At 36.4% G+C, this 26,459-nt stretch overlaps 1 protein-coding gene across 1 annotated transcript in view; it reads left to right on the top strand.

Moving 5' to 3' along the window:
- Positions 1-26,459, top strand: part of GABRG1 (gamma-aminobutyric acid type A receptor subunit gamma1) — a 59,610-nt gene that overhangs the window by 2,657 nt on the left and 30,494 nt on the right. Inside the window, exons 2-3 of the mRNA XM_040063991.1 lie at positions 13,235-13,383; positions 20,981-21,048. Of these exons, the coding sequence (XP_039919925.1) occupies positions 13,235-13,383; positions 20,981-21,048 (217 nt within the window). The remainder of the gene's footprint in view (positions 1-13,234; positions 13,384-20,980; positions 21,049-26,459) is intronic.

The raw sequence follows: 26,459 nt of genomic DNA, 5'->3' as shown, positions 1-26,459 counted from the left end.
ATAATCTGATGTTTTAAAAGCAATTATAAATGCTCTATTGAGATGCAACTGTCAGCAGGTACAAATGTCAACTAATATTTTCTTTTCAAAGTATCTGTTAGGAAAATATATAATACGGCCTATGGTTTTCTTCTCATATAAACTCCTGGATCAGAGTTAAGCCTGTCATAACAATGTTGGTTTCTTAGTGCTTGATAATAGTGATTTACAGTTTCATTTGAACATCTGTGATGTTTGTTCGTTATTATCCTCACTCTTGTGAGTTTTGTTCATGATGTGACAAAAAAGAACTTATTTAGCAGTCCTACTGGTTTAAAATGCAGTTTATTTTATTGAAAGTTTGTTAATATTTTCTTTTGTTGGTATAATGTTTAATGAGACATAAATATTGATAAATACTTACATTCTTTGCACATAATCTTCTTATAGTGGTTTCAAGGAAACCTTCAAACTATGTCAATCTGTTAAATAAAAAAAAAGGTCTCAGCAAGTTGAAACAATTTTTCATTTACTTTTAACTTTCTGCTTGTTAAATATGCTTGATGTTAAAAAAACACCAAAAACAAAACACCTTTGCTACAAATTCATGCCTTTTTGAGCTGGAAAGAGAAGGTTACAGGTGAGCACTTGTTGAGCTTGTTAAACTTCTTTTTCTGAATACGTAAGTCTATCTGCAGAGTAGATTACAAAGGATTGGGAATAGGTGTTTTTTCTTTGAAATTACAGAAGAATTGTATTGTATCTAGAAGAATCTGGGTCCAACAGAACACCTACTAGGTAAGACCTCTTAAATGAACAAGATATATGCACTGTTTGAAAGTGAGTTGCTTTGGTTTGGTCAATCATATATATAAACTAAGAGAGTCATGTGTTCTGGATTCACAGAAAACCAAAAGTGATCATGTCAAATCCCATTTTTGTAGCACCATTTATGATAGAAGAGAGTAGCACTTTTTGAATTACCTGAATAACACTTTCTTGCACAGCATCCTAAATTGATCATGTGCATGAGTAAAATAACGATATCATAACTTATTTGGTAAAGAGCAACAGTGACAAGTACTAATTATAAATGACTGTAACATACTGACAGGAACCTTTCAAAGGCTGGTCGATGACAATGCACTAACTTTTATTTCTTAACAATTTCTCTGAATAGTAATAATTTGTACAGAGTAATTCAGATGCAATTGAATTAATCTGAAGATGACACAGAAGTCCTGATTTCGCATTTTGTCACATTCAAACATTTTTAAGATTGAAAATAATGTGGTGAGTTCAGTGACCTACAGGCCTATGTAAAAATTGATTCTATATATATATAAACCTAAAATGGTAAATCATGGAGAATCACTGCACTAATAGAGGTAACTAAAGAGACTAGGAAGATCATCAGGAGTTCATCAGAACAGAACTTATTTCAAAGAAGAGGACGGTTTCAGTGATACGGATATGATGGAAATAAATACTTTCTAAAATATGCTTTAACTGGGGGTTTTTCAGTCAGTCGGATCTGTTGAGATAGTCTGGTCTTATATAAGAATATATAAGAGGCTAAACAAAACTGGAGAATTTATCCTAGCTTCTCTATCAGGTTTGTTCCTTCAGTTTAACTGTGTCCTTGCGTACAGGCTTGATGAGGAGGAATCTGATGAAATACTATGTATTATTTCTAGTCTGATGTTTCTCTGGCTTCCAGCCAGTGGGTCTCCTGTTCCCAGTGTAACCTGGCTCAGCCACTGGATTCCCATATCCCTCTCTTTGTGGGGAAATCCTGGTCTTCTTTGAAGCTTCTGGTTCTGCAGGCTGGCCTCAAGGTATAGACCAATAGCTGCAGCTGCTCTTCAGGAACAGAGTGTGGTCTGCTGTTCAACAAGAAAACCAGTCATCGAAGCTCTTCCTTGTTCTGGTTGCCTCTGCCAAGTTTTGCCCTGACAAGGACTCAGGCCATCTCAAGTGGATCTTCAAAATTCTTAAAGGGATCATCATTCTGGTCAGAAAACATCCTGGTGCCTTTCTCTTTCCAGCCTAGTCTTTCATAATATGTTGTAAAAACCTCCTCACCTCTGGGCAACAGGGAGCTCCAGTGTGGTTGAATTCCAAGCTGTTGTTGCAGGATGAATGATCTAGTCCAAAATTAAAGTTCTATGCAAATGTGTCAAAATTGGATACTCTATACAAGAGTGGAAATTTCCACTGCATTGGATTTACCCATGCTGCAATCATACAAACTAATCTTTGAAGCACATCCCTGGTAAATGTAGTTTAAGGGAAAACTTGACAGACACTTACAAATATTTAATTATTTGCTTAACCTCTTTTAAGTCTTTTCTGGTTTTTTATGTCTGAAGAAGAGGTACATACAGAACATTTCTTCGCTACTACTTCATACTGCTCAGATAACCTCTCACAGGGTTAGCTCCAATATTGTTCAGGTGTAACTCACGTTCTTTTTACTTTCTGCCTTGGTTGTCAAATCTTTTTCTGTGTCACCACATTCATGTCTGGTAAGGTGTGAATGGCTAATTCTGTGCTTCTAAATTTATATGCAGCAATTTTTCTTTGTTTTTAGGAAGACAGATAGATGTAGTGGATGGGAAAAATCTGAGGTAGAATGTGATACATCCCTTTTGGTTTAAATTATCTGATGTCTCAGATTGTTAGTCCTTTCCTTTATTATGGTTTTCTTCTTGTTTAAGGCAGTATATCATGAGGCATTAAGTATTATTATTAGTAGTAATGTGGTATTATTGTCCAGTTTGTCTTTCTGAATAAAGTTCGACTGGATAGAATTTCTGCTAGTAAAAAAATTTGTACCATCAAGCGTCTGTTTTTTAGCTAGTAAGCCGTCAATGTAAATAATGATTTTTTTTTTTTAAATTTCATTGTCCAGTGTTAAATTTGTGTGACAGAATAAGTTATGTAGATTTTTTTTTTAAATAAAATGTTCTCAGTGTTTTCTCTGGAGGAGAACAGTTCTTGATATCATCACCACACAACCATTGAATATATATTGGGTTTTGCCAGACCTGCTGCAGGTAACCTATGGACCTGTACCTTAGGTTCTTGCTTTGCCAGTGAGGGCCATCTTGCTGATGGCATGTGGGTTGTGCCCAGCAGGGGACAACTCTGACTACCATAAATTTTAGTCACCATCTAACAAGAGATGTAATTCTCCTGTTTTAAAGATGTGTGATATGTAATAAATAATTAGTTACATTGGGGAAGACATAATTTTGTGCATAGAGAGAGACAGTAAGCTTTTGATTACACGGTTTAGGCATTTCCATTAGTCATTACAGAGTATATTCACCTTTTTTTACAATTATTCATTAACTTAATTGAATTTTGGATTAGCCTGTAATTGCCTAATGTTATACTAAAGTTTCAGTAGAACCTATTAATTGTATTTCTACTGGAGACATGTTGTCATTGCCTAGGTATTGTAGTTGTATGGTTTTTTCTGGAATTCCAAGCCAGATTTACTTATATGCTGCAATTACAGCGTGCAATTCAATCCAAGTCTCTGGTTCTGTTGCTGATTCAATCCACGCATACTTCTTTGTCTCTTGTGGGAGGAGGATGGAACACCAGCTCACAGGTGTACCAGAATTTGGAACTACTTCAAATAAGTTTGGCTTTCTGAAGGGTTGTAGCAGATTTCTTTTCACCTGAAGGTTTTGCAGGAAATAAGTGATGAAATGTGTAAAAACAAATGTTCAAATAGATATGTTGAAATACCATCAGCTTAAATGACTGAAAATGCCTTATAAAGGATTGCTCATTTGATATATCCTGTGAGATGCTGGTGATATTTTAAGGTAGAAAATTGACTTTGTAATTTGGTGAATTTTATAGTTGGTGTTGGATGGCATTTAATTAGGTTAACTTTTTATTGAAGTTATGGTTGTCAGCATTCATTTATTAAAGGTCTGTTTTAAGTTTAGTTTCACTATGAAAAATATATCTGGGATCAAAGCACTTAGCCCATCAACAGTGTATCTGTTAATTTTGAACTTTATGGCAATTAACCTTTCATCAGTCAAGTGTAGATAGTGTGTGAATGGTGTGCTGACGCATATGGATTTACGTGTGCCTGTCTTTGTGTCTTTGTGTGATGGTTAGTCTGAAACTCCCAGGAGATCTGGTACTGCCATGGTTAGTACATGTTTCACATATCCAGAGAAGTTATCAACACTGTGTCCTTCCTTGGCAGTTTGGGGATATTTTGACCTTTGTTTAATACTTGTTGACCCTCTTCAGTCATCTACTTAGGTTCTATAATTGGCTTTGGTTATCCTCTTATCTTGTGTTCAAGTCTTCATTTGTTTCCTGCAGTTTGGTTCAGATAAATAGTGGACTATGGCTGTTTACATTTTAAATATTTGATTGCATGGCATGGCCAAAACCTACAAAGAAGATAAAACTTACCCACCGAGAAAATAAGATTGCACCTCAAGTCCTGTATTCAGTTCTGGGCCCTTCATTTTGAGGAAAACACTGAGGTGTTAAAGTGTGTCCAAAGAACAGCAGTGGAGCTGGTGAAAGGTCTAGAGGTTAAGTTCTTTGAGGAGTGGCTGAGGGAGCTGGGTTTGTTTAGCCCGGTGAAAAGGAGGCTCAGGGAGGCTCTTGTCACTCTTTACAACTGCCTGAAAGGAAGTTGTAAAGGTGGGGGTCAACCCACTCTCAGGCAGCCAGAGACTGGACATGATTAAGTGTCCTCAAACTGTGCTAAGGGAGGTTCAGGTTGGACATTGGGGTGATTTTGTTCCCAGAAAGGATTGGTAAGCATTGGAAGGGGCTGTGCCAGGAGGTGGTAGAGTCCCTATCCCTGGACTCTGGGACCCTGCCATTCTGTGGCACTTAGTGCCATGGTCTGGTTGACAAGGTGGTGATCAGTCAAAGGTTGGACTTCATGATCTCAGAAGTCTTTTCCAAACTAAATTATTCCATGATTCTGTGAAAAGACATCATACAACGTGTTCTTCAAGTTTGTAATCAGAAGATGGAATAATTGCTGCAAGGAAAGAGAAGTGAGAAGGTCTACAAAACTGAATATTTTTGTCATCACCTATGGAGGTGAGGAGATGGTCAAAGTAAGATTGCTATACTAATCAAGCTGAATATGTTTGAGAATCCAGCAGTTCTGAAGTGGTGCAGAGAATTACCTGTACTTGGCTAGACAGATCTGAGAAAAATTGTCAATTGATTTCTGGACTGCAGCTTGATAGGAGTAGGGGCAGCAGTTACACTGGACTGACCATATCAGTGTTTGGATGAACTTTCAAGGAGAGAAGATAAACTTTGCATTATGGGAGAAGACTGATGGTTAAAGAATATCTGAGATGCTTTGAGTCTTTATGATAATTTTATGAGATCTTTAAAATCCATTTGAATTCATAGTGTTTGACCAGTGTAATTTCAAACACTATGAAGCATTATGTGAAAAATTTACTTGGAGAAGAAAAATTTGTGTCGATCTCAGAACAAAATTGTTCTCCTGGAAGATAGCTTTAATAGTATCTGTTGTTCTTATTGTTAAAAATCCACATTTATATAAGCATTCTTTGCAGTCAGATTGTGCCTTTATTAAGTGCACAGAGTTAAGTCTGGTTGTATTGTTCAGTAATTTTGGATTAGTTTTTAGTATATAAGTGTCACAAAGATGTTGAATATTTTATGAGAAATGTGATAATGCTTTTAAGTGAAGGTATTCCTGGGATTAAAATTAGTTGGACTGAAGTTATTGTGTGTTTTAGAAAATGTTTCATATCTTTCAGAGATGTGCTTCAAAGATGTAATGACTCAAAAGGTCTTAATCACCTGATACGTGTATTAAGATATCACAAGGTTAATAGTCTAAGCACTCAGATACATAGGCAACACTTTTTTTTACAGGGAGTGAACACCAGAGGTACATGTTTTTATTCGGTTATTGCTATGATTGTTCATTTTCCTACAACAAAGCTTATTTAATATCAAGTGAACTTCCCTGTGTAGCTTATACTCCTAATGTAATGTTGAAATGTTTCTGTGTAGGAATTCCTACTATTTTTTCCACACTTTTCCCTGATAATTAATGTCCAAATTAATCCCTTCACTAAACACTAAGGAAAAAGAAGGGAAAGAAGAAACAGGGAAGGAAATTATAAACAGCCAGACAAATACAAAATAAGACAAAGAGCACAAGGCACTATGTGTATTCAGAAGAAGAATCAGCCTAACAGTGTGTGGTTGATGTACTGCAAAAAAGATACAGTGAGTGAGTAAAACATACTTCAGTGGGAGCGAGAAATACATTTTGATACACAAAAGAATAAGGCCAAGTCTGGCAAGGCAGAAAGGGTGGGGAATTGATGAAAACATCAGAGATGGAATAGATGGGAAGAAAAGAGATTTTTGTTGAGAGACTGTCTAAACCAGTTTAGGAAGGAGAAAGAGGAAGGACTACAGCATCAGTGGCTCTATATCCCACAGGATTAAAAGGAGTAAGTAATGCTTTTTGGAGATATATTTTCAGTAGCTGTATTTTTTTGCTTGCAGTTACATTTATTTTCCCAGAATTTTTCTGTGACACATAAAGCATATCAGTGAAGACGCTGATGATGAAATGCAAAAGAGTTCACTTCCACAGAATTGTAACAGAACTGATGACTATGAAGTCAGCCATAAAGTCTGAAAGATAATCTTGAGAGATGTTTAAGCCATTCACCGCTGACAGCTAGCAGTGATAGTGAGCTTTCAAGAAGTCTTTTGTAGAAAAATGGAATTGAGTTCTGTTTCAGCAGTCATGACTATGTGGTCCTGCTTATTTTTGCTACTTGAGAGTTGTATTTGCATACATGGAGTCCCAGTAATTTCTCAGCTTCTGAGGATACTACAAGTCTACCTGACATCCATACTTTACCTTAAGAAGATTTGAGATCATATGAAAATATGTAATTTAAATTGCTGACATGAGAGTAATTACTCATTCCTTCCATGTTGAAGTTGCATTTTTCTCCATATTTAAGGCATTTTCCTCTGTTTCAGGCATTTCTTAAACTTACTGTCCTGCTAGAGTTCAGATTTTCATCTAAACTTGGTCCTATGCCTTGGTCACTCACATGACACTTGACTAAGTACTTGCATTTTTACCTTCTGAACTAGAACCATCACCAGCCTTTGTACCAATGCCTGACTGGACAGAGGTGTGACAGTGACCATGTTTAGCTTTTCAGCAGAGCTTTAGGTCTTTTTTCATGTGTGGAATTTGGCTACGTCAGGTGAGCTCTGACTTCTCATTGATGGGGCCATGAAATAAACTGAACTCATACAAGCATATAGTGCTTGGTGGTTTGGAGCAAGTTAGTGTCTGGTTAGATGATGTGTTGGAAAACTTCCCTGGGAACCTTACCTGTCTTGACTGACTTGTTACGAAGGCCAGTCTGGTAAAATGCACTATTTTGACAAACCTGTGAAGCAGTATTTTTGCTAACAAGGTAATCTGTCATGTTTACACTTCAAGAAATATGACCATTTTTCTGAAAGCTGAGAGAAATAGTTTGGTTTGGTGTGGGGTGGTGTTTTTTTTTTTTTTTTTTTTTTTTTTTTTTTTTTTTTTTTTTGTGTGTGTGTGTGTGTGTGTGTGTGTGTGTGTGTTTTTCTTCTTCTTTTTTTTTTTTTTTTAATAATAGAAAATAAAGTTTATATTGTGTTATATATAGACAAAGGACATATCCTGGGAGAACAGCCAGTAAATAACAGCTGTCTTATGGCATGTTTCATCATGTAGGTAAGTGTCACTTTGCCCTACCCCTGTGTTGGTAAAACTCCTGAAGGAACTGAAGATCCTCAGGTAAACAAAGTAACACAACTAGCCTTACTGTTTTCATTCACATATATGAGGCAACAAGGAAAAAAGTGTTTTAGCTCTTTCAGCATAGAAATTATCTGAAACTCTCACTTTCCTCCTTATTTTTTTATTAAATAATTATCAGAGTATTCCTTGAACAGAAGGTTCACTATCTCCAAATAGGCAAGGCCACTATGAAGGTTGTCTAAACCTCATGGATACCAAGAGCTTGATTGAGTTGCTTGTGCACAGACTTGAAGCTTCAGCAGAGTTCCTGTCAAGGTTCCCTGACAAGTCTCTACTTTTCCACGGGCCTACAGGTTCCCTATAAATCAACCCATCTTGGAAGACTGGATATCCTTTTGTGTGTTGGATAGGAATAGGAGCCTGCAAATGGACAACTAAATTGATGCTTAGCTATGTTTAAATGCTCTCACTTATGCTGTACGTGTACTTTGGTGTGTAATACTTTGACGTGTGATGCAAATAGCAGTCAGAACACTTTCACTATACTAATTTTTCTTCTAGTTCATTGCATAACTTGACAGATATTAATTGCAACACAAAGCTCACCTGATTTTTCTCATATTTAAAGGAGAACAAAAACCTATGATTAATGTCTGATGAGCATCCTGTTACCTGATGTTGAAAAGACTTATTTAGTCCTTAGTCCCTTGTGTCCAGAGATTTATTAGTCATGGTAATGTCTCAAATTAGTTGAAGGACAGAGAGCATAATGGGGGCACTTTTTGCCTAATTGTTGTACATGCAGTTTACTGCTGGGTTTATGATGGTAGCTGAAGTGTTACAGCAACAAGCATCTTAAGTAGTGAGGTCTCTTTATTATTTATAAAATCATTAAAATCAGAATTAGGGCCTGCATTAATAGATGTAAAGTAGCACTGTGCCATTGAACAGAAATGTTTTATGTTTGATTGTTTTAAATCATAATCTCTCCAGACATTCTGTGAAAGACAGTGAGTGAACTTAGCTGGTACAAATATATTTTACAGTAAATGGAGAGATGATCAAGTATTATGTTCTGTGTATAGTGAAATAACCTTTAGATGAAATTGGAAAGGAAAAGAATTCCTCTTTAATTAAGTTTGCCTTTCTTCTTGGGGTTGCAAAAGAGATGGGAAAGTGCCACCATTAAAGTGTGATTGGGGTTAATTGACATTAATCTTCATAGGTTTCTTAGATTTATTTTAATAGCAAAGAAGTAAAAAGGTCCTCAACCCAAGTTAACTATCACTAAGTAATTGAATGGCCTACCTGAATTTAACATTTTATTTTCTGGTTTGGAATTAAGTTTGCTGCCTTCTGTCCTTCCTTCTATCCCATTCCAAACCCTGGAGAAAATGCTGGCAGATACACAGAAACTTGGTGAAAGATTAACGGTTTTGACCCATCTTGCTTTCTAAAGTGAATATAGAACCCGGTCTAGCAAGGCCAATTAGATACTGATAACACCATCTCAACTGATCCTACTGACTTTGTACTTCTGAAGAGATTTCTGTCATTAAAACAAACTAATTCAAATCTGTTTAACATGACATATCTTGGTAATTCAGACTCTTAAAAATGAGTATGTATGCAGTGCCTGTCCTGTTACCTTCACATGACAAGGTGCTCTTATGAGGGATCTTTGCACAGCTCTCCCCAAACCAACTGGACTGACAATTCAAGTTGGCAGGTGCTGTGCTCTGCTTCACTGGAGGGTGTACAAAAGACTTTCTGTATATTCTGGTCACTCCCTTCTTCCATTCAGCATCATTCCTTCTTACCACAGTCTTGTTGCTGTGCATCAGTGGCTGTGGTTTAGGAATCAAAACTGTAGAACTGGGTGCCATCAGAATTTCAGAGATATTATAGTCTTTATTACACATTTGGTGATCTTGGGCACATTTTAAAGAAGAGTTTAAAAGATGGTATTCAGGTATTGAGATGGGTTAATCTCAGTCAATCACCTCTGAAAAAGCCTGTAAGTCAGGAATAGAGTAAGAATAGCTTTTTTCACCATGTGGAACAGCAATAAGGCCTTCCACATTTGGTTACATTATCATCTGATTCGTGTTGGTTTCTTTGCCAGTTTAACAAATGGGTTAGTGAGTCACAAGCTCTTGTTGGCCTTGTGTACTAGTATAGAAGTCAATTGTGTTTCTTTTATAGTGGTTGGCACTTTTTTTTCAGCGTACAGTATTTCCTAGATAAAATCAAATATTTCTATGTAAATGGTCAGAAATGCACATTTTAAACCAAGACTTGTCAGACACTAAGTAAAGACGTTGCCTCTAGTAAAACTATCTTAAATCAATTTATTTACTAGAATTTTTGGAAAATTGCATTCCCTGGATGTTTGGATGAAATTTTTCCCTTCCCACCTGGAAGTGCATTAATAGGTTTCTGTAACCTGCCATTGCATTCCTATTTGTAGTTCAGTGTTGTAAAATTGGAGAAGGACCAGAGGTCCTCCAATTAAATAAGTCAGAATGTTGAAAAATGAAAAGTGAAAAATTGAAATGTGTTTTTATTTGCATTTTTTCTTCTTGTAAATGTCAATTTTATTTAAATATAGTAAATAGTAAAAAAGAACCAAGTGGAGATCAGGTTGCTCAGAGGTTATACAGCTTCCATTTTTGGATGTCTGCAATGCCCAGCCTTATCAGCCATGAGCAACTTGTGTCACCTCAGAGTAAGCCCCGCTGTGAGCAGGAGGCTGGAGTAGGGAGACTTCTCATGATCTCTTTCCAATGGGATTTGTCTTGTGAATCTATAAATAAAATTAAGGACTCTTTGAAATGTCAAGATATTCAGTGACTGTGACTTGAGGTGTTGTGGTTGTAACTATTATTTGGTTTAGGTGGTGATGGCATGACCTCTTGTACTTTCCATTTTGGCCAAATCTCTCCTGTTCTTAATAGCATTGTGGGAAAAACATTAAAGCAGAACAAAATAGTGTCATAATCACTCCAAATTCTCTGTAAATATCTGGGCTGATCCAGGGAATCAGGTGCCCTGTATGTGTAAGGAACTCTGTTAATTTCACTATACCTTCTGCTGTTTATGGGACGGAAGGCAAAAAGAAGAAGGTCAGTTTTGTGGTGGTGATGTCTCTTTTCTTAGAAAGCTACTTATAAATTAACTTTTATCTCTTCATCTTCTTAATGCCTCTGGGAAAAGACTGGTATTGCCTTTCCACTCTGAGCAACTGTAAGCTAATTTATAAAGTAATTAGATGCCAAAAAGTGCAAGCAGACCATAAATAGATATATTAAAAAACCACAAAGCTGTGTGGCAACAAAAACATGAAAGAGATGGCAATAGGTAGCTCTGAGGGAAAAAGAGTGTACATTTACAAAACTTATCTTCCTAGTTTTAGTACTCCCATTAGTGGGATCCTGCTAATGGGAAAAGTTAAATATTTAATATCTGACATTTCTCTAATGTCTATGTAGTGCAGTGAAGATTAAGTATTTTATGGTGCATTTCAATTTAAAAGAATGAAAGCGCTTTTCAGGCTGTTACTGGGAAGCTGTCAGTGAGCCTTGTATTTAGACGGCGTATTACTTCCTGCTGTAATAGACTCTTTCAACTTGCTTGCAGCAAGTTAGGTGTGAAAGATCTGATATCCAAACAGTGCCTTTTGTTCATCCTCTAGGAACCTGTTGAGCTGTGACAAGGTTTCTGTCGCCCTTCCCAAAATAAGCAGGCATGCCAAAACCACTGAGAGTTTCCACAGCCATGACAGTTTTGATTTTCAGTGAGGCTTGATAGCATTATCCAAGAGGTGATGCAAGGCCTTTCTATTTCAGACTGGTTTGAGGCATTCCCACAAAGGACTGCAAGAAAAGGTGGGCATGCCTTCTCTTATTCTGTCCTTTCCTGACTTTTTCTGTCCTTTCTTCACGTGGAACATACTGATGGTCTTCTTTCCTGTAATAAATTTGCTGAAGATTTCCACTCTTAGTTTTGAGGGCAGCATATGTCTGTGTAATTTAGAAGCCCTTAATAAGGCAGTAACATTTTTAGTTTTGGTGCAAAATGTGAATTGGCACAAGAATAGTAATTTAATTCCTTTCTTTTACTGGAATATTGTACATGTTAACATTGAATCTGATTTATAGGGTCCCATATTTTCTGTAGTTGCTAGCCTGTGCCAATTTGTGAAGGTAGGCTGTGTGACTGGTAGTTACTGCTATCAGTCTCATGCACTTTGCTTGACCTCAAGCCCAAAGCACTTCCGTGAAATAAACTGGATGAGTAATATAGATTGCAGTTTTTAGCACCGGAGGAGTACTGAAGTCCATATTCATTTGATTGAAATGGAAAGAAAACTACTTTCAGGCATTCTTTGACCTTTTGGTGAAAGTGACTTTGCAGATGCAATGAAGTTATTGCAATTTTTTTTAATGATGTAGAGATTAACTATCTATTGCTGCTTATATAATTAAAAGATAGTAATAAATAAATGTGCAATTATTTTCCTTGTACAATTGTTTCATCTTGATAAAAGAAGTAGCTAACAAATGGTTTGAAAACGGTGTACCATTCCTTTCAGTAAACTATACCATACAGACACATAATTGACATATGTCTGCAGCTTCTGCTTCTGCTAATGCTTAGTTGTAGCACATGGATGTAAGGTTTGCTTGCTTACAATGTGAATGGAGTTTAATAAGTATGCAAGTCTTATTTTTTTGCATCATATAACAGAGACTACTAGGAAGGAGATTCTGTTGATGCTCTTTTAAGTAGCATACAATAGGTATGTTATTATGAAGATTAATCATCTCTTGGAAATATTAGCAGTATCACTTGAAAAAGAAATGCATGCAGGGAAAAGCTTTGAAATCACACGTTTGTTTTAAAACAGGAAAAGGCTGATGGTAAGATGATGCCTGCTGCTGCTTTTATGGGTTTGACTCATAGCTTGAGCTCTTCTATATGGGTGATATGTAAATGCCTCTATAAACACTTACACTCCCCATCACCATAAAACAAGATGTTGGTAAACAAATATATATCTAATCTATATCTATATCTATCTATCTCTATCTATCTCTATCTCTATCTCTATCTCTATCTCTATCTCTATCTCTATCTCTATCTCTATATCTAATCTATATCTATATCTATATCTATATCTATATCTATATCTATATCTAATCTATATCTATATCTATATCTATATCTATCTATATCTATCTATATGTATAGTAAATAAGGGCCTGTGTCTTTCTTTTGGCAACAGAATGCAGTTTTCACAAACTGTTCTAAATAGTGTTCAATATTTTATCTCTTCTCCAATTCTTGTGTACTCAGTTTTACTGTGTCTTGTGTTTTTCCCAATCTTTTTGTTTTGTTTTGTTTTGTTTCATTTTTAATCACACAACATAGAGCTGATAAAGCAGATGATGAGGATGATGAAGATCTAATGGTGAATAAAACATGGGTCCTTGCCCCAAAGATTCATGGTGGTGATGTAACTCACATTCTGGACTCCTTACTGCAAGGATATGACAATAAACTTCGGCCAGATATTGGGGGTAAGCTCATAAATGATTCAGTATAATAGAAAATGTGAACTAGACATGGTGTGCATTTTGTCAAAAATGGCAGAACTATGCTTATTGCAATATTTAAAACTCAGTATAGCAAGCTAAATATAAGAGTAATAAAATGCAGACATTTTTTGGAGCTAGTAAAAGAATGTTCTGTGCAAGATTAGACTTCATGTTCTATTTATAATCTTTTTTTTTTTTTTTTTTTCCTTATGGGAAGTACTGGTTTTGGGGAAAAGTGAGCAATCTGTAATAAATCACTAAAAGCCAATTATAATTGGCATTGTTTAACAAAGGTCTTCTGTCAGAAAGAATTATAGCCATAAACCAGCCATGGTCATTTCAAAAACTTAAGTCTGATCTTAAGTCTGTAGGACTTAATTAAAGAATTATACCCAGACATTTTATTCTTACTGTAGGAAATGCATTGTATCTATTTTGAGCAAATATAACTCAACTCAATTGTCCTCTTCTCTTAGCTAAAATTCTGAAAAAATTTTCAAGAGTCTAAAAATATAACCTAGGGCCCATTTTTTCCTAGCGGAATATAGGAAGAAAAATTGAATTGCTCTAAATCAAATTTTGCAGCTAGTAGGAAGGCAATTTTGTCTTTCAATAGTCAAAGCATCAATTTGCATATAACTATTAAGTGTAAATATTTGGAAGAATCTTGTTTTGAAAACATGTAGTACATGAAATGTTGCCAGCTCCTGTCTACCACTTGCACACAGGATCAAATAAGAAAAACAACGTCTTTTCTCAGTGTTGTTTCCTGAAATGTGAAGGAAGAGGTGGAGGACATAAGTATTTGTGATGTACCCAGCATTCCCTATCAAAGGAATGCCGTGTAAGTCTGTAAGCTGCTTATGCATTAAACAGCACAGCAATTTAAACCTGTTTCATTTATGTAGAGGAAGAAAAAGACGCAATCTCAAACTATGCATTTTCCTTTGAAAGTGTCTGACAAATTGTTTTCTTCCCCAAACTTCTTAGTTTTGTTTTATTGGTGACTGTTATCTTGGAGATGTTGAAAGGCAATAATTCTCTCCCTGTCATAATATAATCACATGTGAATCTCATAGAGTTTGGTCTAAGTCTTTTTCCTCATGTTCATTTAATTGAATTACTAAAAATATTTAGACAACATGAAAAGTCCTCCGTCATGTTTTTCCTTAAATTCTCAGTGTGTGACAAATGTATAGTTTGCTGTTGGTTTTTCCCCATTTGATGCAACAGACAGAAAAGTGATTATGAGGAAATAAGCTGTCTCTTCTAGCATTCATTCCAAAGATTAGCTTGTAGGTGGGGATGAAAGAAAAGAGAATTCCTTTTGTCTTCTCTCCCCATAAAACTTACAAGTAAATGGAGCAAATACAGAGGAGGATTTTATTTTGATGTATTAAATGCATTTAGGTGGGCATAGAAGAATTTTGATGTAATTCTTACCTTTATTTTTCTGGTTATAGTTTGAGTCTTGATAGGACAAAAATTGTCCTTTTGTGAGTAATTCAGTGTACGGCTTTTTGGATTCAAAATCTCAGTTCCCAAAAGAAGACAGTTCTAGCTTCTCTCACATAAATGTACCCTTTCTCTTATAAGTTCTGTGCCAACCTGACCTTTGCTATCTGGGGCCTGCCTCCATCCACTATACAAGAACATAAAGTTCATGAATAATCAGCCCGAGTAATGAAAAAAATTAATATTTGGGAGCATTCACTTTACTTTAAGGAGAACAAATGTTAAGTGTGATTCTGCCACGAAGAAGAAACTTCAGACAACATAAGATGAAATTTCTGACTTCAGGTGAAGGCACAGCATTCTGTCTAGTTGTTTGGGAACTGCAGCAGATATTAGAGAGGAAAACAAAATCAGGCTATAGTTTATTAATCCTAATCTGCTTCAAATATGTGGATAAAATCTGGTGTCAGATTCCTTTCTTCAGTGTATGTCAGTTCTTGTCCAAGGTTATTGAACTGGAATTTTGAAACCATTAGTATCCCAGAGAACATTTTTATGATTGAATTACAAAGCTCATTTACAATAGCAACATTTTTTGTTTTGAACTTTGACTTTTTGGATTTGAATCCCAGAGCAGAATTTTATTTTCTTCCTGGTGTTGACACAGAATTTCAGCCTCTCAGAGTGAGATAAGAGTTTCATTGTTAAACACGGGGTTAGCTGAGGGAGATGCTAAAGGAAAGCCAAATGAAAATTGAAACTTTGGAGGCAACACTGAAATTTAATAGGGGAAAACCTCTCAGTTATTTTCTGTTCATTTCATTCGAATATCCATGAGTTGTACTAATTACTTGATTTCTACTCTTTGCTATGTTTAGTAGCCTTACTAGTCTTTAACTCAATTTATGTAGTAGGCTTGGAGTGTTTGGAGCATAAATGTTCTAGTATTCTTCTACTCAGTATGGAGTAATAGTAGTTATCAGATAAAGTCTCCAATCTGTGGTATAAATGCCTTTAATTACAGATACAACCTTGGAGTGTTGATATACTAATAAAGCAGCATTATTCTCACTGTAACATTACCTTTTGGCTGCATGATTTTATAACCGAACTGTTTTAGCTCTAGTCCTGCATCAAAGTAGCTATTATTTTTGAGCTTTCCTTTTTAAAAGAAAGAATTCTGGCTGCTCATTTTTCACCTCTCTCATGTTAGGGATGCTGATATATTAATATTATCCTATCAATGTATGGATAATTTTTTCCAGCAGTGATGTGTGTATGGGTGAAACACAGCTGTGCTGTCTGAAAATTTAATTAAAAATAGGAAACAGTAACCACATATCTACAACTTTTGTGGGTGTTTTCAATTAACAGTTTGACAAGTCATCATTGATGGAAATTTTAAGAATGGTGGGAATTTAAGGATAACTGATCATGGACTTAGAAAAAATTGTATACCTAGAGAAATCTGGGTAGTTGTTATTGCCCTATAAGCAGGGCATGGGTAAATAATTACATCTCTCTAGTGCACTGATGTGAATAGTCATGTTCTAAGAGGTATAAAGAATACATGGAAAATAGAAGTGCTAATTCTCAAAAAATCAAGGTAGAAGGTATTCTGCTGAAAAGGTGTTCTTAGTATAGCAGCAATGAAACTACGATATAGGTAGAAAAGTAATAAGCTCAAACTGACACCTAAAGATTTTTAGATTTTTAGATTTTTACATATTTTTCATATATTTGTAACTTTGTGGACTGTTAATGCATACTTATAACTTCTAGTACTTTTCCTGGCCTCTCCCATACTTTAACAAGCTTACTAATGCATTCTTGAAATTCTGTTTATTAGTCTGGCAAGGATACTTTGTTTTGCACCCTGCATTGTAGACACAATAATGTGGAGAGCTAAAAGATCAGGGCTGGGGGTAGAGGGCTCTAATGGGGCAGAACCTAGGGGAAATTACCTAACCAACTGTTCTTCTAATTGGACAATATTTGTTAGATATTCTAGTTAAATAACCTTATGAAATTGTAGAAATACCGTATCACATGTGCATATCTCCATATTGTGCCACCGTGAAAGCTTTCCATTAAAGATTTGTTTTACTTTATCATTTTAACACTGTTTGGAAAGGCATTAAGTTTTATTCCAGCAGCAAAACAAGTAGGAAAATACCAATGAAAGGTAGAGAGAGATGTATTTTGAGTTTAAGAATAGTTTCCAAGAATTGAAGAAAATCAAAATCCCAGAGCAAGATGTAGAAGCACGTGTTCAGGGAATGTTGAAGGTATTGGATATGTGCACTGCATAGAAAATTATGGAAATAATAAAAGTGTTGGGGCAGGGAGTGTCTGCCAAAGATGGATTTCTTTTAAATAGAGGGGTAAAAATTTTGGAGAACAGGGCACTGCTTTCATCAAAATCACTTTGAACAAATTCTTCAGAGGTTGACCTGGAAGCCTGCTGTAGACACTTGAGGCTGAATTTTCAATATAAGTAGCCATTAATAATCTTAGATAGCTGATTTTGAGAATTGTATGATTCCATTAAAATCTATTACAAATTGAATGACTGTTATTTCTGAATATGGTAGTCACCTAATGTATTTGTTGAATAACTGCTTTATCACTATAGGGGATGCTTCCTGAGACAAGTAATGGGACGTTATAGAAAACACGCTCAAGGAATATAAGCCTAGATGAAGTTACAAAAGTGGTCTCAGTTGAAGTTAAAGAGCATAAGTACTAATTGAAAACAAAGGTGATGTGACTTAGACCTTCATTAGAAAATGAGGGAATTGTGGTTAACTGTGGAGACTTAGTGAATTTAGATGGACAATCATGCTCTTGATTAATATATTGAAGTAATGCATTGGAGGAATGAAGATAGCAGTATTAAGCAATAAAAAGTACAATGTTCTGGACTTTTAAAATAATGATAACTATTTTTGTCAGAAGATTGGTGTTTATAGAATGAGAATAGCAGATAAGAAGAGCTCATAGGTTTAGCAAAAAGGGATATATCAAATGCTAAAAATTGAGCCTGCAAAAATATAGGCTAAAAATTTGTCAGTGATTGAGGTAGATTTTTATCATTATGATTTTTCTTATCAGGAATAAGCATTTTTCAAATTTTTTAAAACCAGAAGTAGTTTAGTATAGTGAAAAAAAAGGTCAAAGCAGAAAATCAGAAAGTGGGTATATCTCTCTAGATTGGGCTTCCCAAACAGGTTGCCTGTGTGCTTCAGTTACATTATAACCTGACCTTGTGATAAACTGCTCCTTTGTGCTCTTTCTGCCTCCCCCTCTTCCTTGAATGTGCACTTTGTTGTCCTCTCACCTTCTTACTTTACTTTAGCCTGCATCATACTGTCTGTCAGTGTAAATATTTAAAGTGTTCAAGCCCTTCTTCACTTGGTGTTCTGCACTTTGTGCAGGATGTGTTAGTCTTCTTCCTGCTTGTCATGTTTTCAGGGCTGATACCAAGTTTTAAAGTAAAATAAGAAGCATTAAGGGTAGGAAAATCTTCTCAATTTGTTCTTCTCAAAGTATCAAGAAGGTATTTTCCTCCAGCACTTGTCATTTTCATGAACTCTCATCACTTCTAGTTCAAGAACACAAGAAGTATCAATCAATCCTTCTAATTCAGAAATACTTTTCTCTGTACCATACAGAACTAAGGTAACAAAATAACTTCTTCCATTCCTCTTGAATTGGGTTTATTTCTCTGGATCATTTATGCCAATTAAAATGATTTCAACAGAGGCACGTTTTCAAGCTGTTCACCGGCTCTTAATTCCTCTAATAATCTTACTCAGAGCAGTATGGAAAAGGCAAAATGAACTAAGTGGCTCACTACAGGAAAGCCCTTGTGGCAGATTAAGTACTGCATGATGCAAGTTGGATTTCTTAAAATTGACACAGCCCCTATTAAAAACTGTCACTGACAGAGCTTGAAATATAGTTGTTAGTAAAGGGATGTCAGTGCCTGGGATATCTATAGTGTGATCTCATATGAAAGTTTTGATAAGAATAATGATATTTTGAATTACTTTAGCAATTTATTCTTGTAGTAAAGCTGGCAGATGATACAACAACTGTTGGAAAGGGAGTGGCTGCATCTCTACAGTATTTAGGTCCTTCAGTATAACTGGAACTGAGAGGGGAAAAAAAAGGAGGTAAAGGAGGAAGAATCCTGTGGGTTGTATTTCAAGTTGAGAGATTCTTCATTGTGAAGGATTCAGCATTACTTGAGGAATAAGGCAGGATATACTTTGATCCATCTCCCTGTGTTCTGGTCTAGCAGTGGGGCTACCGTTATAAAAAGAAATGAGATTGCAAATTAAAGGAAGAGGATTTGCACAATGTGATGCATGTTAAAAGGATTACATTATTCATATGACAATATACAAACATTATAAACTTTTTTTTTACTCTGATATTTCAGTCTGTGTGTATGAGTTCTTGTGCTGTCTCCCTTCTTTTATGAGCTCTGCAGAAATTGGAAACATTTGTAGTTCACAATCAAAGAATAACAGAATCACAGAATATTTTGAGTTGGAAGGGACCCATAAGGATCCTTGCAGGAAATACTCATTTTTTCCCCCAGGAAACAAATTCGTTTCCAGAATCTGTTTAAACTTTCTGTGAAGCTTGCTGGGCACAGGGCGGTGATCAAGTGACTCTGTTTTCTGTGGTCATACAGAAAATGTGCAGCCTCACTACTGTGTCTTTCTGTCATGTGTAGGTTCACACCATTAACCAGATTTGGAATCAGGGAGAATTTCCTCCCAAGTGAACTTGGCAGGGAAAAGGTATCTTGGGATATTTAGGAGATGAATCTTACCTGTCATTGTAGCTGGCAAGGGTATCAATGTTACAGTCTTTCTTTCTGTATGTCTGAGTTTTTAGAAATTTGAAAAATCTTCTTATTTAAGATTTTACATTTGTTAAACACTTGGGTAATCCCTGAAGTTTTGCTGTATAAAATTATTAAATATGATGACCTAGGGTCCTTCTCCTATGAAATCAAAATGCCTTTTTGTTTGTACCTTCCCACTTTTTTATCTGCAGATTGAAAGAGATGCTTATTTTATTGTATGAGATCATAAAAGGAGCAGCAGAGCTCTATTATTATTATTCCTCTTCATTCCATTGGGTACAAAGACATATATCCTTTTGTGTCCACATTCTGGTTCTCCAGCACAACTAGAGAAACTTGAAGAAAATGCTTGGTAAAATAATGAAATTAAAATGCATCCTCTCCTCTTTCATTTGTGCCTTTTTTTTTTTTTTTTAAAATAAACCAGTTAGGAGGAAAAAAAGGAACTATCAGAGCCTCCTTCATGGACACTTAGACTTTGCATCCTTCTGTAAATGCACAAAGCAGAGAGTATATTCTGTAATGGAATATATTTTTAAAATTTTTGGTCTTTCATCTGCACAGTCAGAGTGTTTTCCCTGTTTTTAAAGAAAAATAACTTTGGAATGTTTAAATTTTAAATTACTTTCATTGAGGAGCTTTCAATTTGGTCTTTGAACCTGTGTATTTATCAAGCTGATGAAAGAACATTAATAATCCCTAGGTGTCCTATAACTTCATGAATTGAAGAAACCTGTGGTGAAAAGTTATTTTGTATCTGTTATCCATTCTTAATAGAAATTGATAGAAGTCTCTTCATATTGATTCCTTGCAGCTGATAAACACATTTGTCCTGGACCTCATGGTTTGTTGCATGAAGAAAATGTTCCAAACTTATTTTCTGTTTAGGATTGTATTTTTATGTTGGAAGAACAGTTTTGAGGGCTTTTTGTCTTATTTGTTTTTCCTTTCTTTACAAATTTTAATATATCTTATATTTTGTCAAAAAACACAGGTGGAGAGTGCATTATGAACTAAAAAGTTCAAGGTGATAATTCCAAAAAGTTCTATGAAATAAGAGAGCCAAATCATATATGATCCTTCACAAAATGAACAAACCAGAAATTTAATTATTCTGAATCTAGTAAAAGAATACCAGATATGCTGGTTTTGGGGGTGTTTTTTTGTTAAATAAATTGAATTGCACTAACAATGCACAGAGCCAATTAAATATGTAATTATTATGGTTACTGTTTTGTTTAGTGAGAACTACGGTAATTGAAACAGATGTCTATGTTAACAGCATCGGTCCAGTTGACCCAATCAATATGGTAAGTTCTGATTATTGACAGAAAACATCATCTGCACGTTGCTATGGGTTAATATTATGAAGTAATTCTAACCTGATTCAAATAAGTTTCCTTATTTCTTACTGTGTAAACTTACACTGTTGGATATGATTGTAGTTACTCCAGAGGTACATTTAGTCTCTCTGTTTGAAATTGTAATTTTAAAAATGCAGTTTTTCTTTTTAAAAAATGAGGTCGCACAGAGTACATTGGATTGGGTCCTTTTAGTTTGCATGGACATTTCCACAATCCTTGTGTATACCTGGTTTATCTCTGGCCTGGTTCGATTTCCTGGAGCTACTCTTCAGAGCCTAAGAAAAAAAAAACATTTGACATAGCAGTTGTGAACAAAGTTATTTTCAGTGAAGTGATCTATTGTTCGTTTGGTTTTTCTTCAAATTCATATACAGCAAAATTTTTTGTCCTTCTTTTTCCTTTTAGTCTTCTGTGTCCTTTTCAGTGCGTGTGTATATATGACTGGTTTCTTAGAAGTTAAGAAAATGCATCTCACCTAGTTTGTAGTACACCTCTTGAGATCTGAACTATCTGTTTAGTACCAGCCTTGAAGTAACAGCACTTATGAGGAAGTTGAGGGTATGGTATTTTCTTAGTTCTCTTAGGCTTTGTGTTGTATGAAATGGTGGAGGCTTTAGAAAGGCATTTGGGCATGACTTCTGCCCAGGACTGAGATGTGGATTTGCCCTCAGGTGATTTTGAGTTTACCTCCCTTACTTCCTCCCTACAGAATTGCTGACGGTATTGAATTTGCATGGCAGAGAAGAGTTTTGTTCAGAGGCTGGAGCATGCCAGTGCAGGGGGCTTCTGAGCATTTTCTGAATTATTGTTAAGGATCTTGTGGTTTAGTTGTACATCATCGTGTGGGGGTGGAGAACAGTGATTTTCAGTGATTGGAAGCCAAGCAAGAAAAAACAGTGGTACTTTGATACTGCGGGAAAAGATGCCGATCTGTGGCAAAGGATATTCATTCTAGCATAATGGTCTAACCAGCTTAGGGTTGTAATTACCTGGGGCTGTGGCAGGGAAGTCCATGTCTCAGGCCAGGACTATAAATAATGAAATGTGTGACAGAGCATGAGAGTGACAGAGTGGGGAACATTTTTCAGCTTCTGTATCTGGTGTAAGTGGCGTCTTTGTTTTTGTCTGTCTCCTTTCTGCAGTCTTTCTCTTTCGCTTCCTGTCCAATCCTCTTCTAAAGGAACTTACTGTGGAAGCAAACTGTGAGGATGTGTAAGGAGGATCTAGCAAGTGGTAGAGACTTCTATTTCCCATAACCTATGTAAGCTCTTCAGGCTGTGGCCAGTACGCATTGCATACACTGGAACTGAGCATGAGAAATGCTTACAGCTCCAGTTTTCTAATTTTAAAGAGCCAGCATAGGGCTGGCTTGGCAGAGTAACCCTGTCCCATCTCCCATGCCCTCCTCTTGTCTCTGCAGCCTCTGTGCAGTCTTCCAGCTATGGTTCAGCTATGATCCATGACCTCTCGTGTGCCCACAACTTCCTTCTGCTTACTTAGCCCAGGGCCTGGGAGTATCAGCCTTGAAACTATTGCATGTCAGTTGTTTAGAGGTCTCCCCATGTCTGCTAGAGCTGTGCTAGAGTTGAGTGATGGTATCCTTGCCATGCTGCTAGTAAAAGCCAGTCATACCAGCTTATAGTCCAAAGTAGAAAAGGCAAATTACTTCACTAGAGACCAGGATCCTGATAGTTAATAATGGATGTTTCTCCCCAGCCTTCTGCTTTCTCTTAAAAAAAAACCAAAAAAACAACGCGTCACCAACGGGTAATAAGTTAAATGAAAATAACTTGATTAAATTTAAAAACTATTCTATGCTTTTTAAAAATGGACAGAAAACTACTTAGCAATTTAAATTACAGTCTAAAACTACCGTGGCCTTCATAAAAGGGCAATTGTTTTCACTGGGCTTGCACTTCAAGAACATGTCTTGTATGAGCATCTAGCCTCAATACAGAGATCAAATCTTTGTAAAAATAAGTAAAACCATATACTTGAAAAGAATCTGATGAAGGTTTCAAAAAAAATTCTTTTATTATGGAAAACAACATTCTCAGCAAAAGAAGTAATCGCAAACTTTACCCTGTAAGCTCCTTTTATGTGAGCTGTTGATTTCATTAGGAAGGCACTTTCCCCAGAGTAAATATTGTTTGAGATCTTTAACCAAAAATCCAAAATCTGCTTCTATTTCAAGGGCTGTCCTTTGCCCCTAATTTGATCACTTAATAAGAGAATACATTTTCTGTGATTTCCAATTCCTATAGGATTACTTATTTGCCAGATATGTTAATTCACTCTGGCAAATGATGTCCTTTAAGTATCAAGTTTGGATACAATAGAGCACCATGTTGCAGATATTTTTTTCTGACCGCGATGCTGAAGCAGCATATCAAGGGAGTATGTTTGTCTGAAAGCTTTAGAGAACACATACTATGAGAGGAAACAGATTTGTTCTTTTAACCCTATTTTCCTCTTGCTATTTGATAAACGTCCACTTTCATAATTGAGGTCTTTGCATGACATTCATTAGAGCTTGTTTTTGAAGGCTTCTGCATTTTGGCTTTTACTATTTAGTAAGTTCTACACAACGTTTTAGTCATCCCATGATTAAGATACATTTTCCAAGAGCTTGTGATCCCTTCAGGCGTCTGCATCCTGAGTAAACATTTTCAGCAAGTATCTGGATCAGTAGAGTATTTAGGCTTATAGTACTAAGTCAAGAGATTTTTGAATCTGTCTTTTAGAGCTAATCTGTGTTACGCATTGTGCAACAGCCATTTAAAATGCAGCAGAGTGCTATTACATGGTACATTCAGGGCTACCAGGCTATCAAGTCCAGCCAACATGGACTTGTTAAAGTAAGGTCCAGCTTGACTAACCTGATCTCCTTCTATGACAAATTGACCAGTTAAGTGGATGAGGGAAAGGCTGTGTTCTGTCTAGACTTCAGTAAAATATTTGACACAATCTCCCACAGCATCCTCCTGGAAAAAATGCTCATAGCTTGGATAGGTGGACTCTAGAATGGCTGGTTGGCTGGTCCCAGAGAGCTGTGATGCATGGAGCTCCATTCAGTTGGCAGACAGCTGCTATCAGTGTTCCCCAGGACTCAATAATGGAACAAGTTCTGTCTTTATTTATGATCTGGATGAGGGGATCAAGTGCACCCTCAGTAAATTTGCAAATGACACTAAGTTGAGTGGGAGTGTTCATCTGCTTGAGGGTAGGATGGGTCTGCAGAGAGACTTGATCAGCTGGCCAAGGACAACTGCAGAAAGTTCAGTAAGGCTAGGGGCTGGGTCCTGCACATGCAGTGCTACCGGCTGGGGGAAGAGTGGCTTGACCGCTGTTTAGCAGAAAGGGACTTGGGGGTGCTGGTTGACAGCAGCTGAACATGAGCCAGTGTGTGCCCAGGTGCCATCCTGGGCACCAGGGCAGTGACTGTCCTCCTGCACTGGGCACTGGTGGGGCTGCAACTTGAGTGCTTCAGTTCTGGGTCCCTCACGTTAAAAAGGACATTGGGATGCTGGAGTGTGTCCAGCAAAGGGCAGAGAGGCTTCTGAAAGATCTAGAAAACCTGTCTTAGGACAAACAGCTGAGAGAACAGGGTTTGTGTAATCTTGAGAGGCTTAGGACCTCATCACTCTGTAAAACTCCCTGAAAGGAGGTTGTAGTGAGGTGGGGTCCAGTCTCTTCTACTGTGCCTAGAGTGAGAGGACAAGAGGAACTGGCCACAAGGTGAGACAGGTTATTCAGATTGGATATTGAAAAAAACTTCCACTCTTTGGATGGTCAGATGTTGGAATAGGTTGCCTAGGGAGGTGTTGGAGTCATCATCAGCAGTCACCTGGAGCTGTTTAGGACAGGTCTGGATCAGATGCTGGGTCATGTGGTTTACTGGTTTAGGAGCTACTCTTCTGGGTTGATGGTGAGACTTGATAATCTTACGGCTGTCTTCCAACCTTGAAGATCTGGTGATTCTAAGTGCATTTTTATGAGCAAAATCTTGATCCTCAGTAGCTGTGCAGTGGTCTAGAGGTTTCTTTACATAATTTAGATATACAGTGGATATTTAGAGCCTAATTTTACTATATGTTGAATGCTATAAATAGAATATTAGGCTTTTACTGCCTTTCTCCTTCCAAACTAGGGCCAAGATACAAGTAGTAGAGTGTGATATATGGTCCCAGTGAAAAAATGCATGTTGATCCATGCTGCCTGTTGGCCTCATTAGCTTTCTCTGCCCTGTATTCATCCCCCAAACTCTATGCATTGATATATATGCAAAGTTTTGTGCTGTTGATGCCCCAAGCTGTCCAGGGGAGAACCACGTCAGCACCAGGGCTTTTGTGTCTTTACAAGGCTGTTCATGCACACAGTTCAGTTGGCTAGGAGAGGCATGACACTCCTCCAAGACATTCTTTCCTTCCTTTAACTAAGAGATGGCTTTTTCTTGTAATTTCTGTTTGATCAAAACTGTTATGACAATAAAAGACTGAAACCACAAATGAGAGGAATTTTTTGATAAGGAATGCAGGTGCAGCTCCTTAAGTAAGAAGCAGAATTGGATCATTCTGTCAAAAATGAAGAACAAAGAGAAAAGTTTGTACTTTCCTTGTATTTGATGTATATTTCCTTAAGTTTCATAGAGTAAACTGTTAGAAAGAATATTTTTTCTGTAGAGATGCACAGACATTGTGACTGATAGACTAAAGACTTAAAGAAAATGCTCTACCATATTGTCTCTATTTGTCTATATAAAACTGAATAAATATAAAAACTTATAGGTTTATAGAAACAAAATGATGTTTTTAAATTTATTTGCTTTTTAATGAGTGTCTAAAGCATGATTTAACACTTTGAAGCATTCTGATATCATTGCCATTTTAGTGTGTTTGAGTCCTACTATTTTTTATTTCCCTTCCTGTTAGTGAGATTCTGCTCTGTATTCCCTTTTTGTATTTATTATTGGAACTTGTTTTTAAAAGGCCCAATCTGAAAATTCCAGGATAAATTTTTAGGACTGCACTTCACTCGAGCAGTTCAGTTTCCTTGTTATTTTCCAACATTTCTCTTCTGTGGATAATTTAGCTTTTGTCGCATGATCTTTGCTTATTAACCATTGAAGACTACTCTGATCACAGGTTGAAGCTATACCTTGAAGCCTACCACTCTCAACAAGAAAGATAAAACACTTAGCAAATCAGATACTCACGGAGTATACAATATTCTACTTTGGTGGGCAGACTGCATAGCCTGGACTTGGTAGGATACACTTGTTCTTGTCATATTGTACCACTTAGGACTTTATGTAGAATATGCAGGTGGTGAATTTTAAGTATCCTTTGACTTCTAAA

Source organism: Hirundo rustica, chromosome 5 (genome assembly GCF_015227805.2).
Source record: "Hirundo rustica isolate bHirRus1 chromosome 5, bHirRus1.pri.v3, whole genome shotgun sequence".
Classification (NCBI taxonomy): domain Eukaryota; kingdom Metazoa; phylum Chordata; class Aves; order Passeriformes; family Hirundinidae; genus Hirundo; species Hirundo rustica.
Note: the sequence above shows the minus strand (reverse complement) of the source record. Positions and strands in the feature narration are given on the sequence as shown.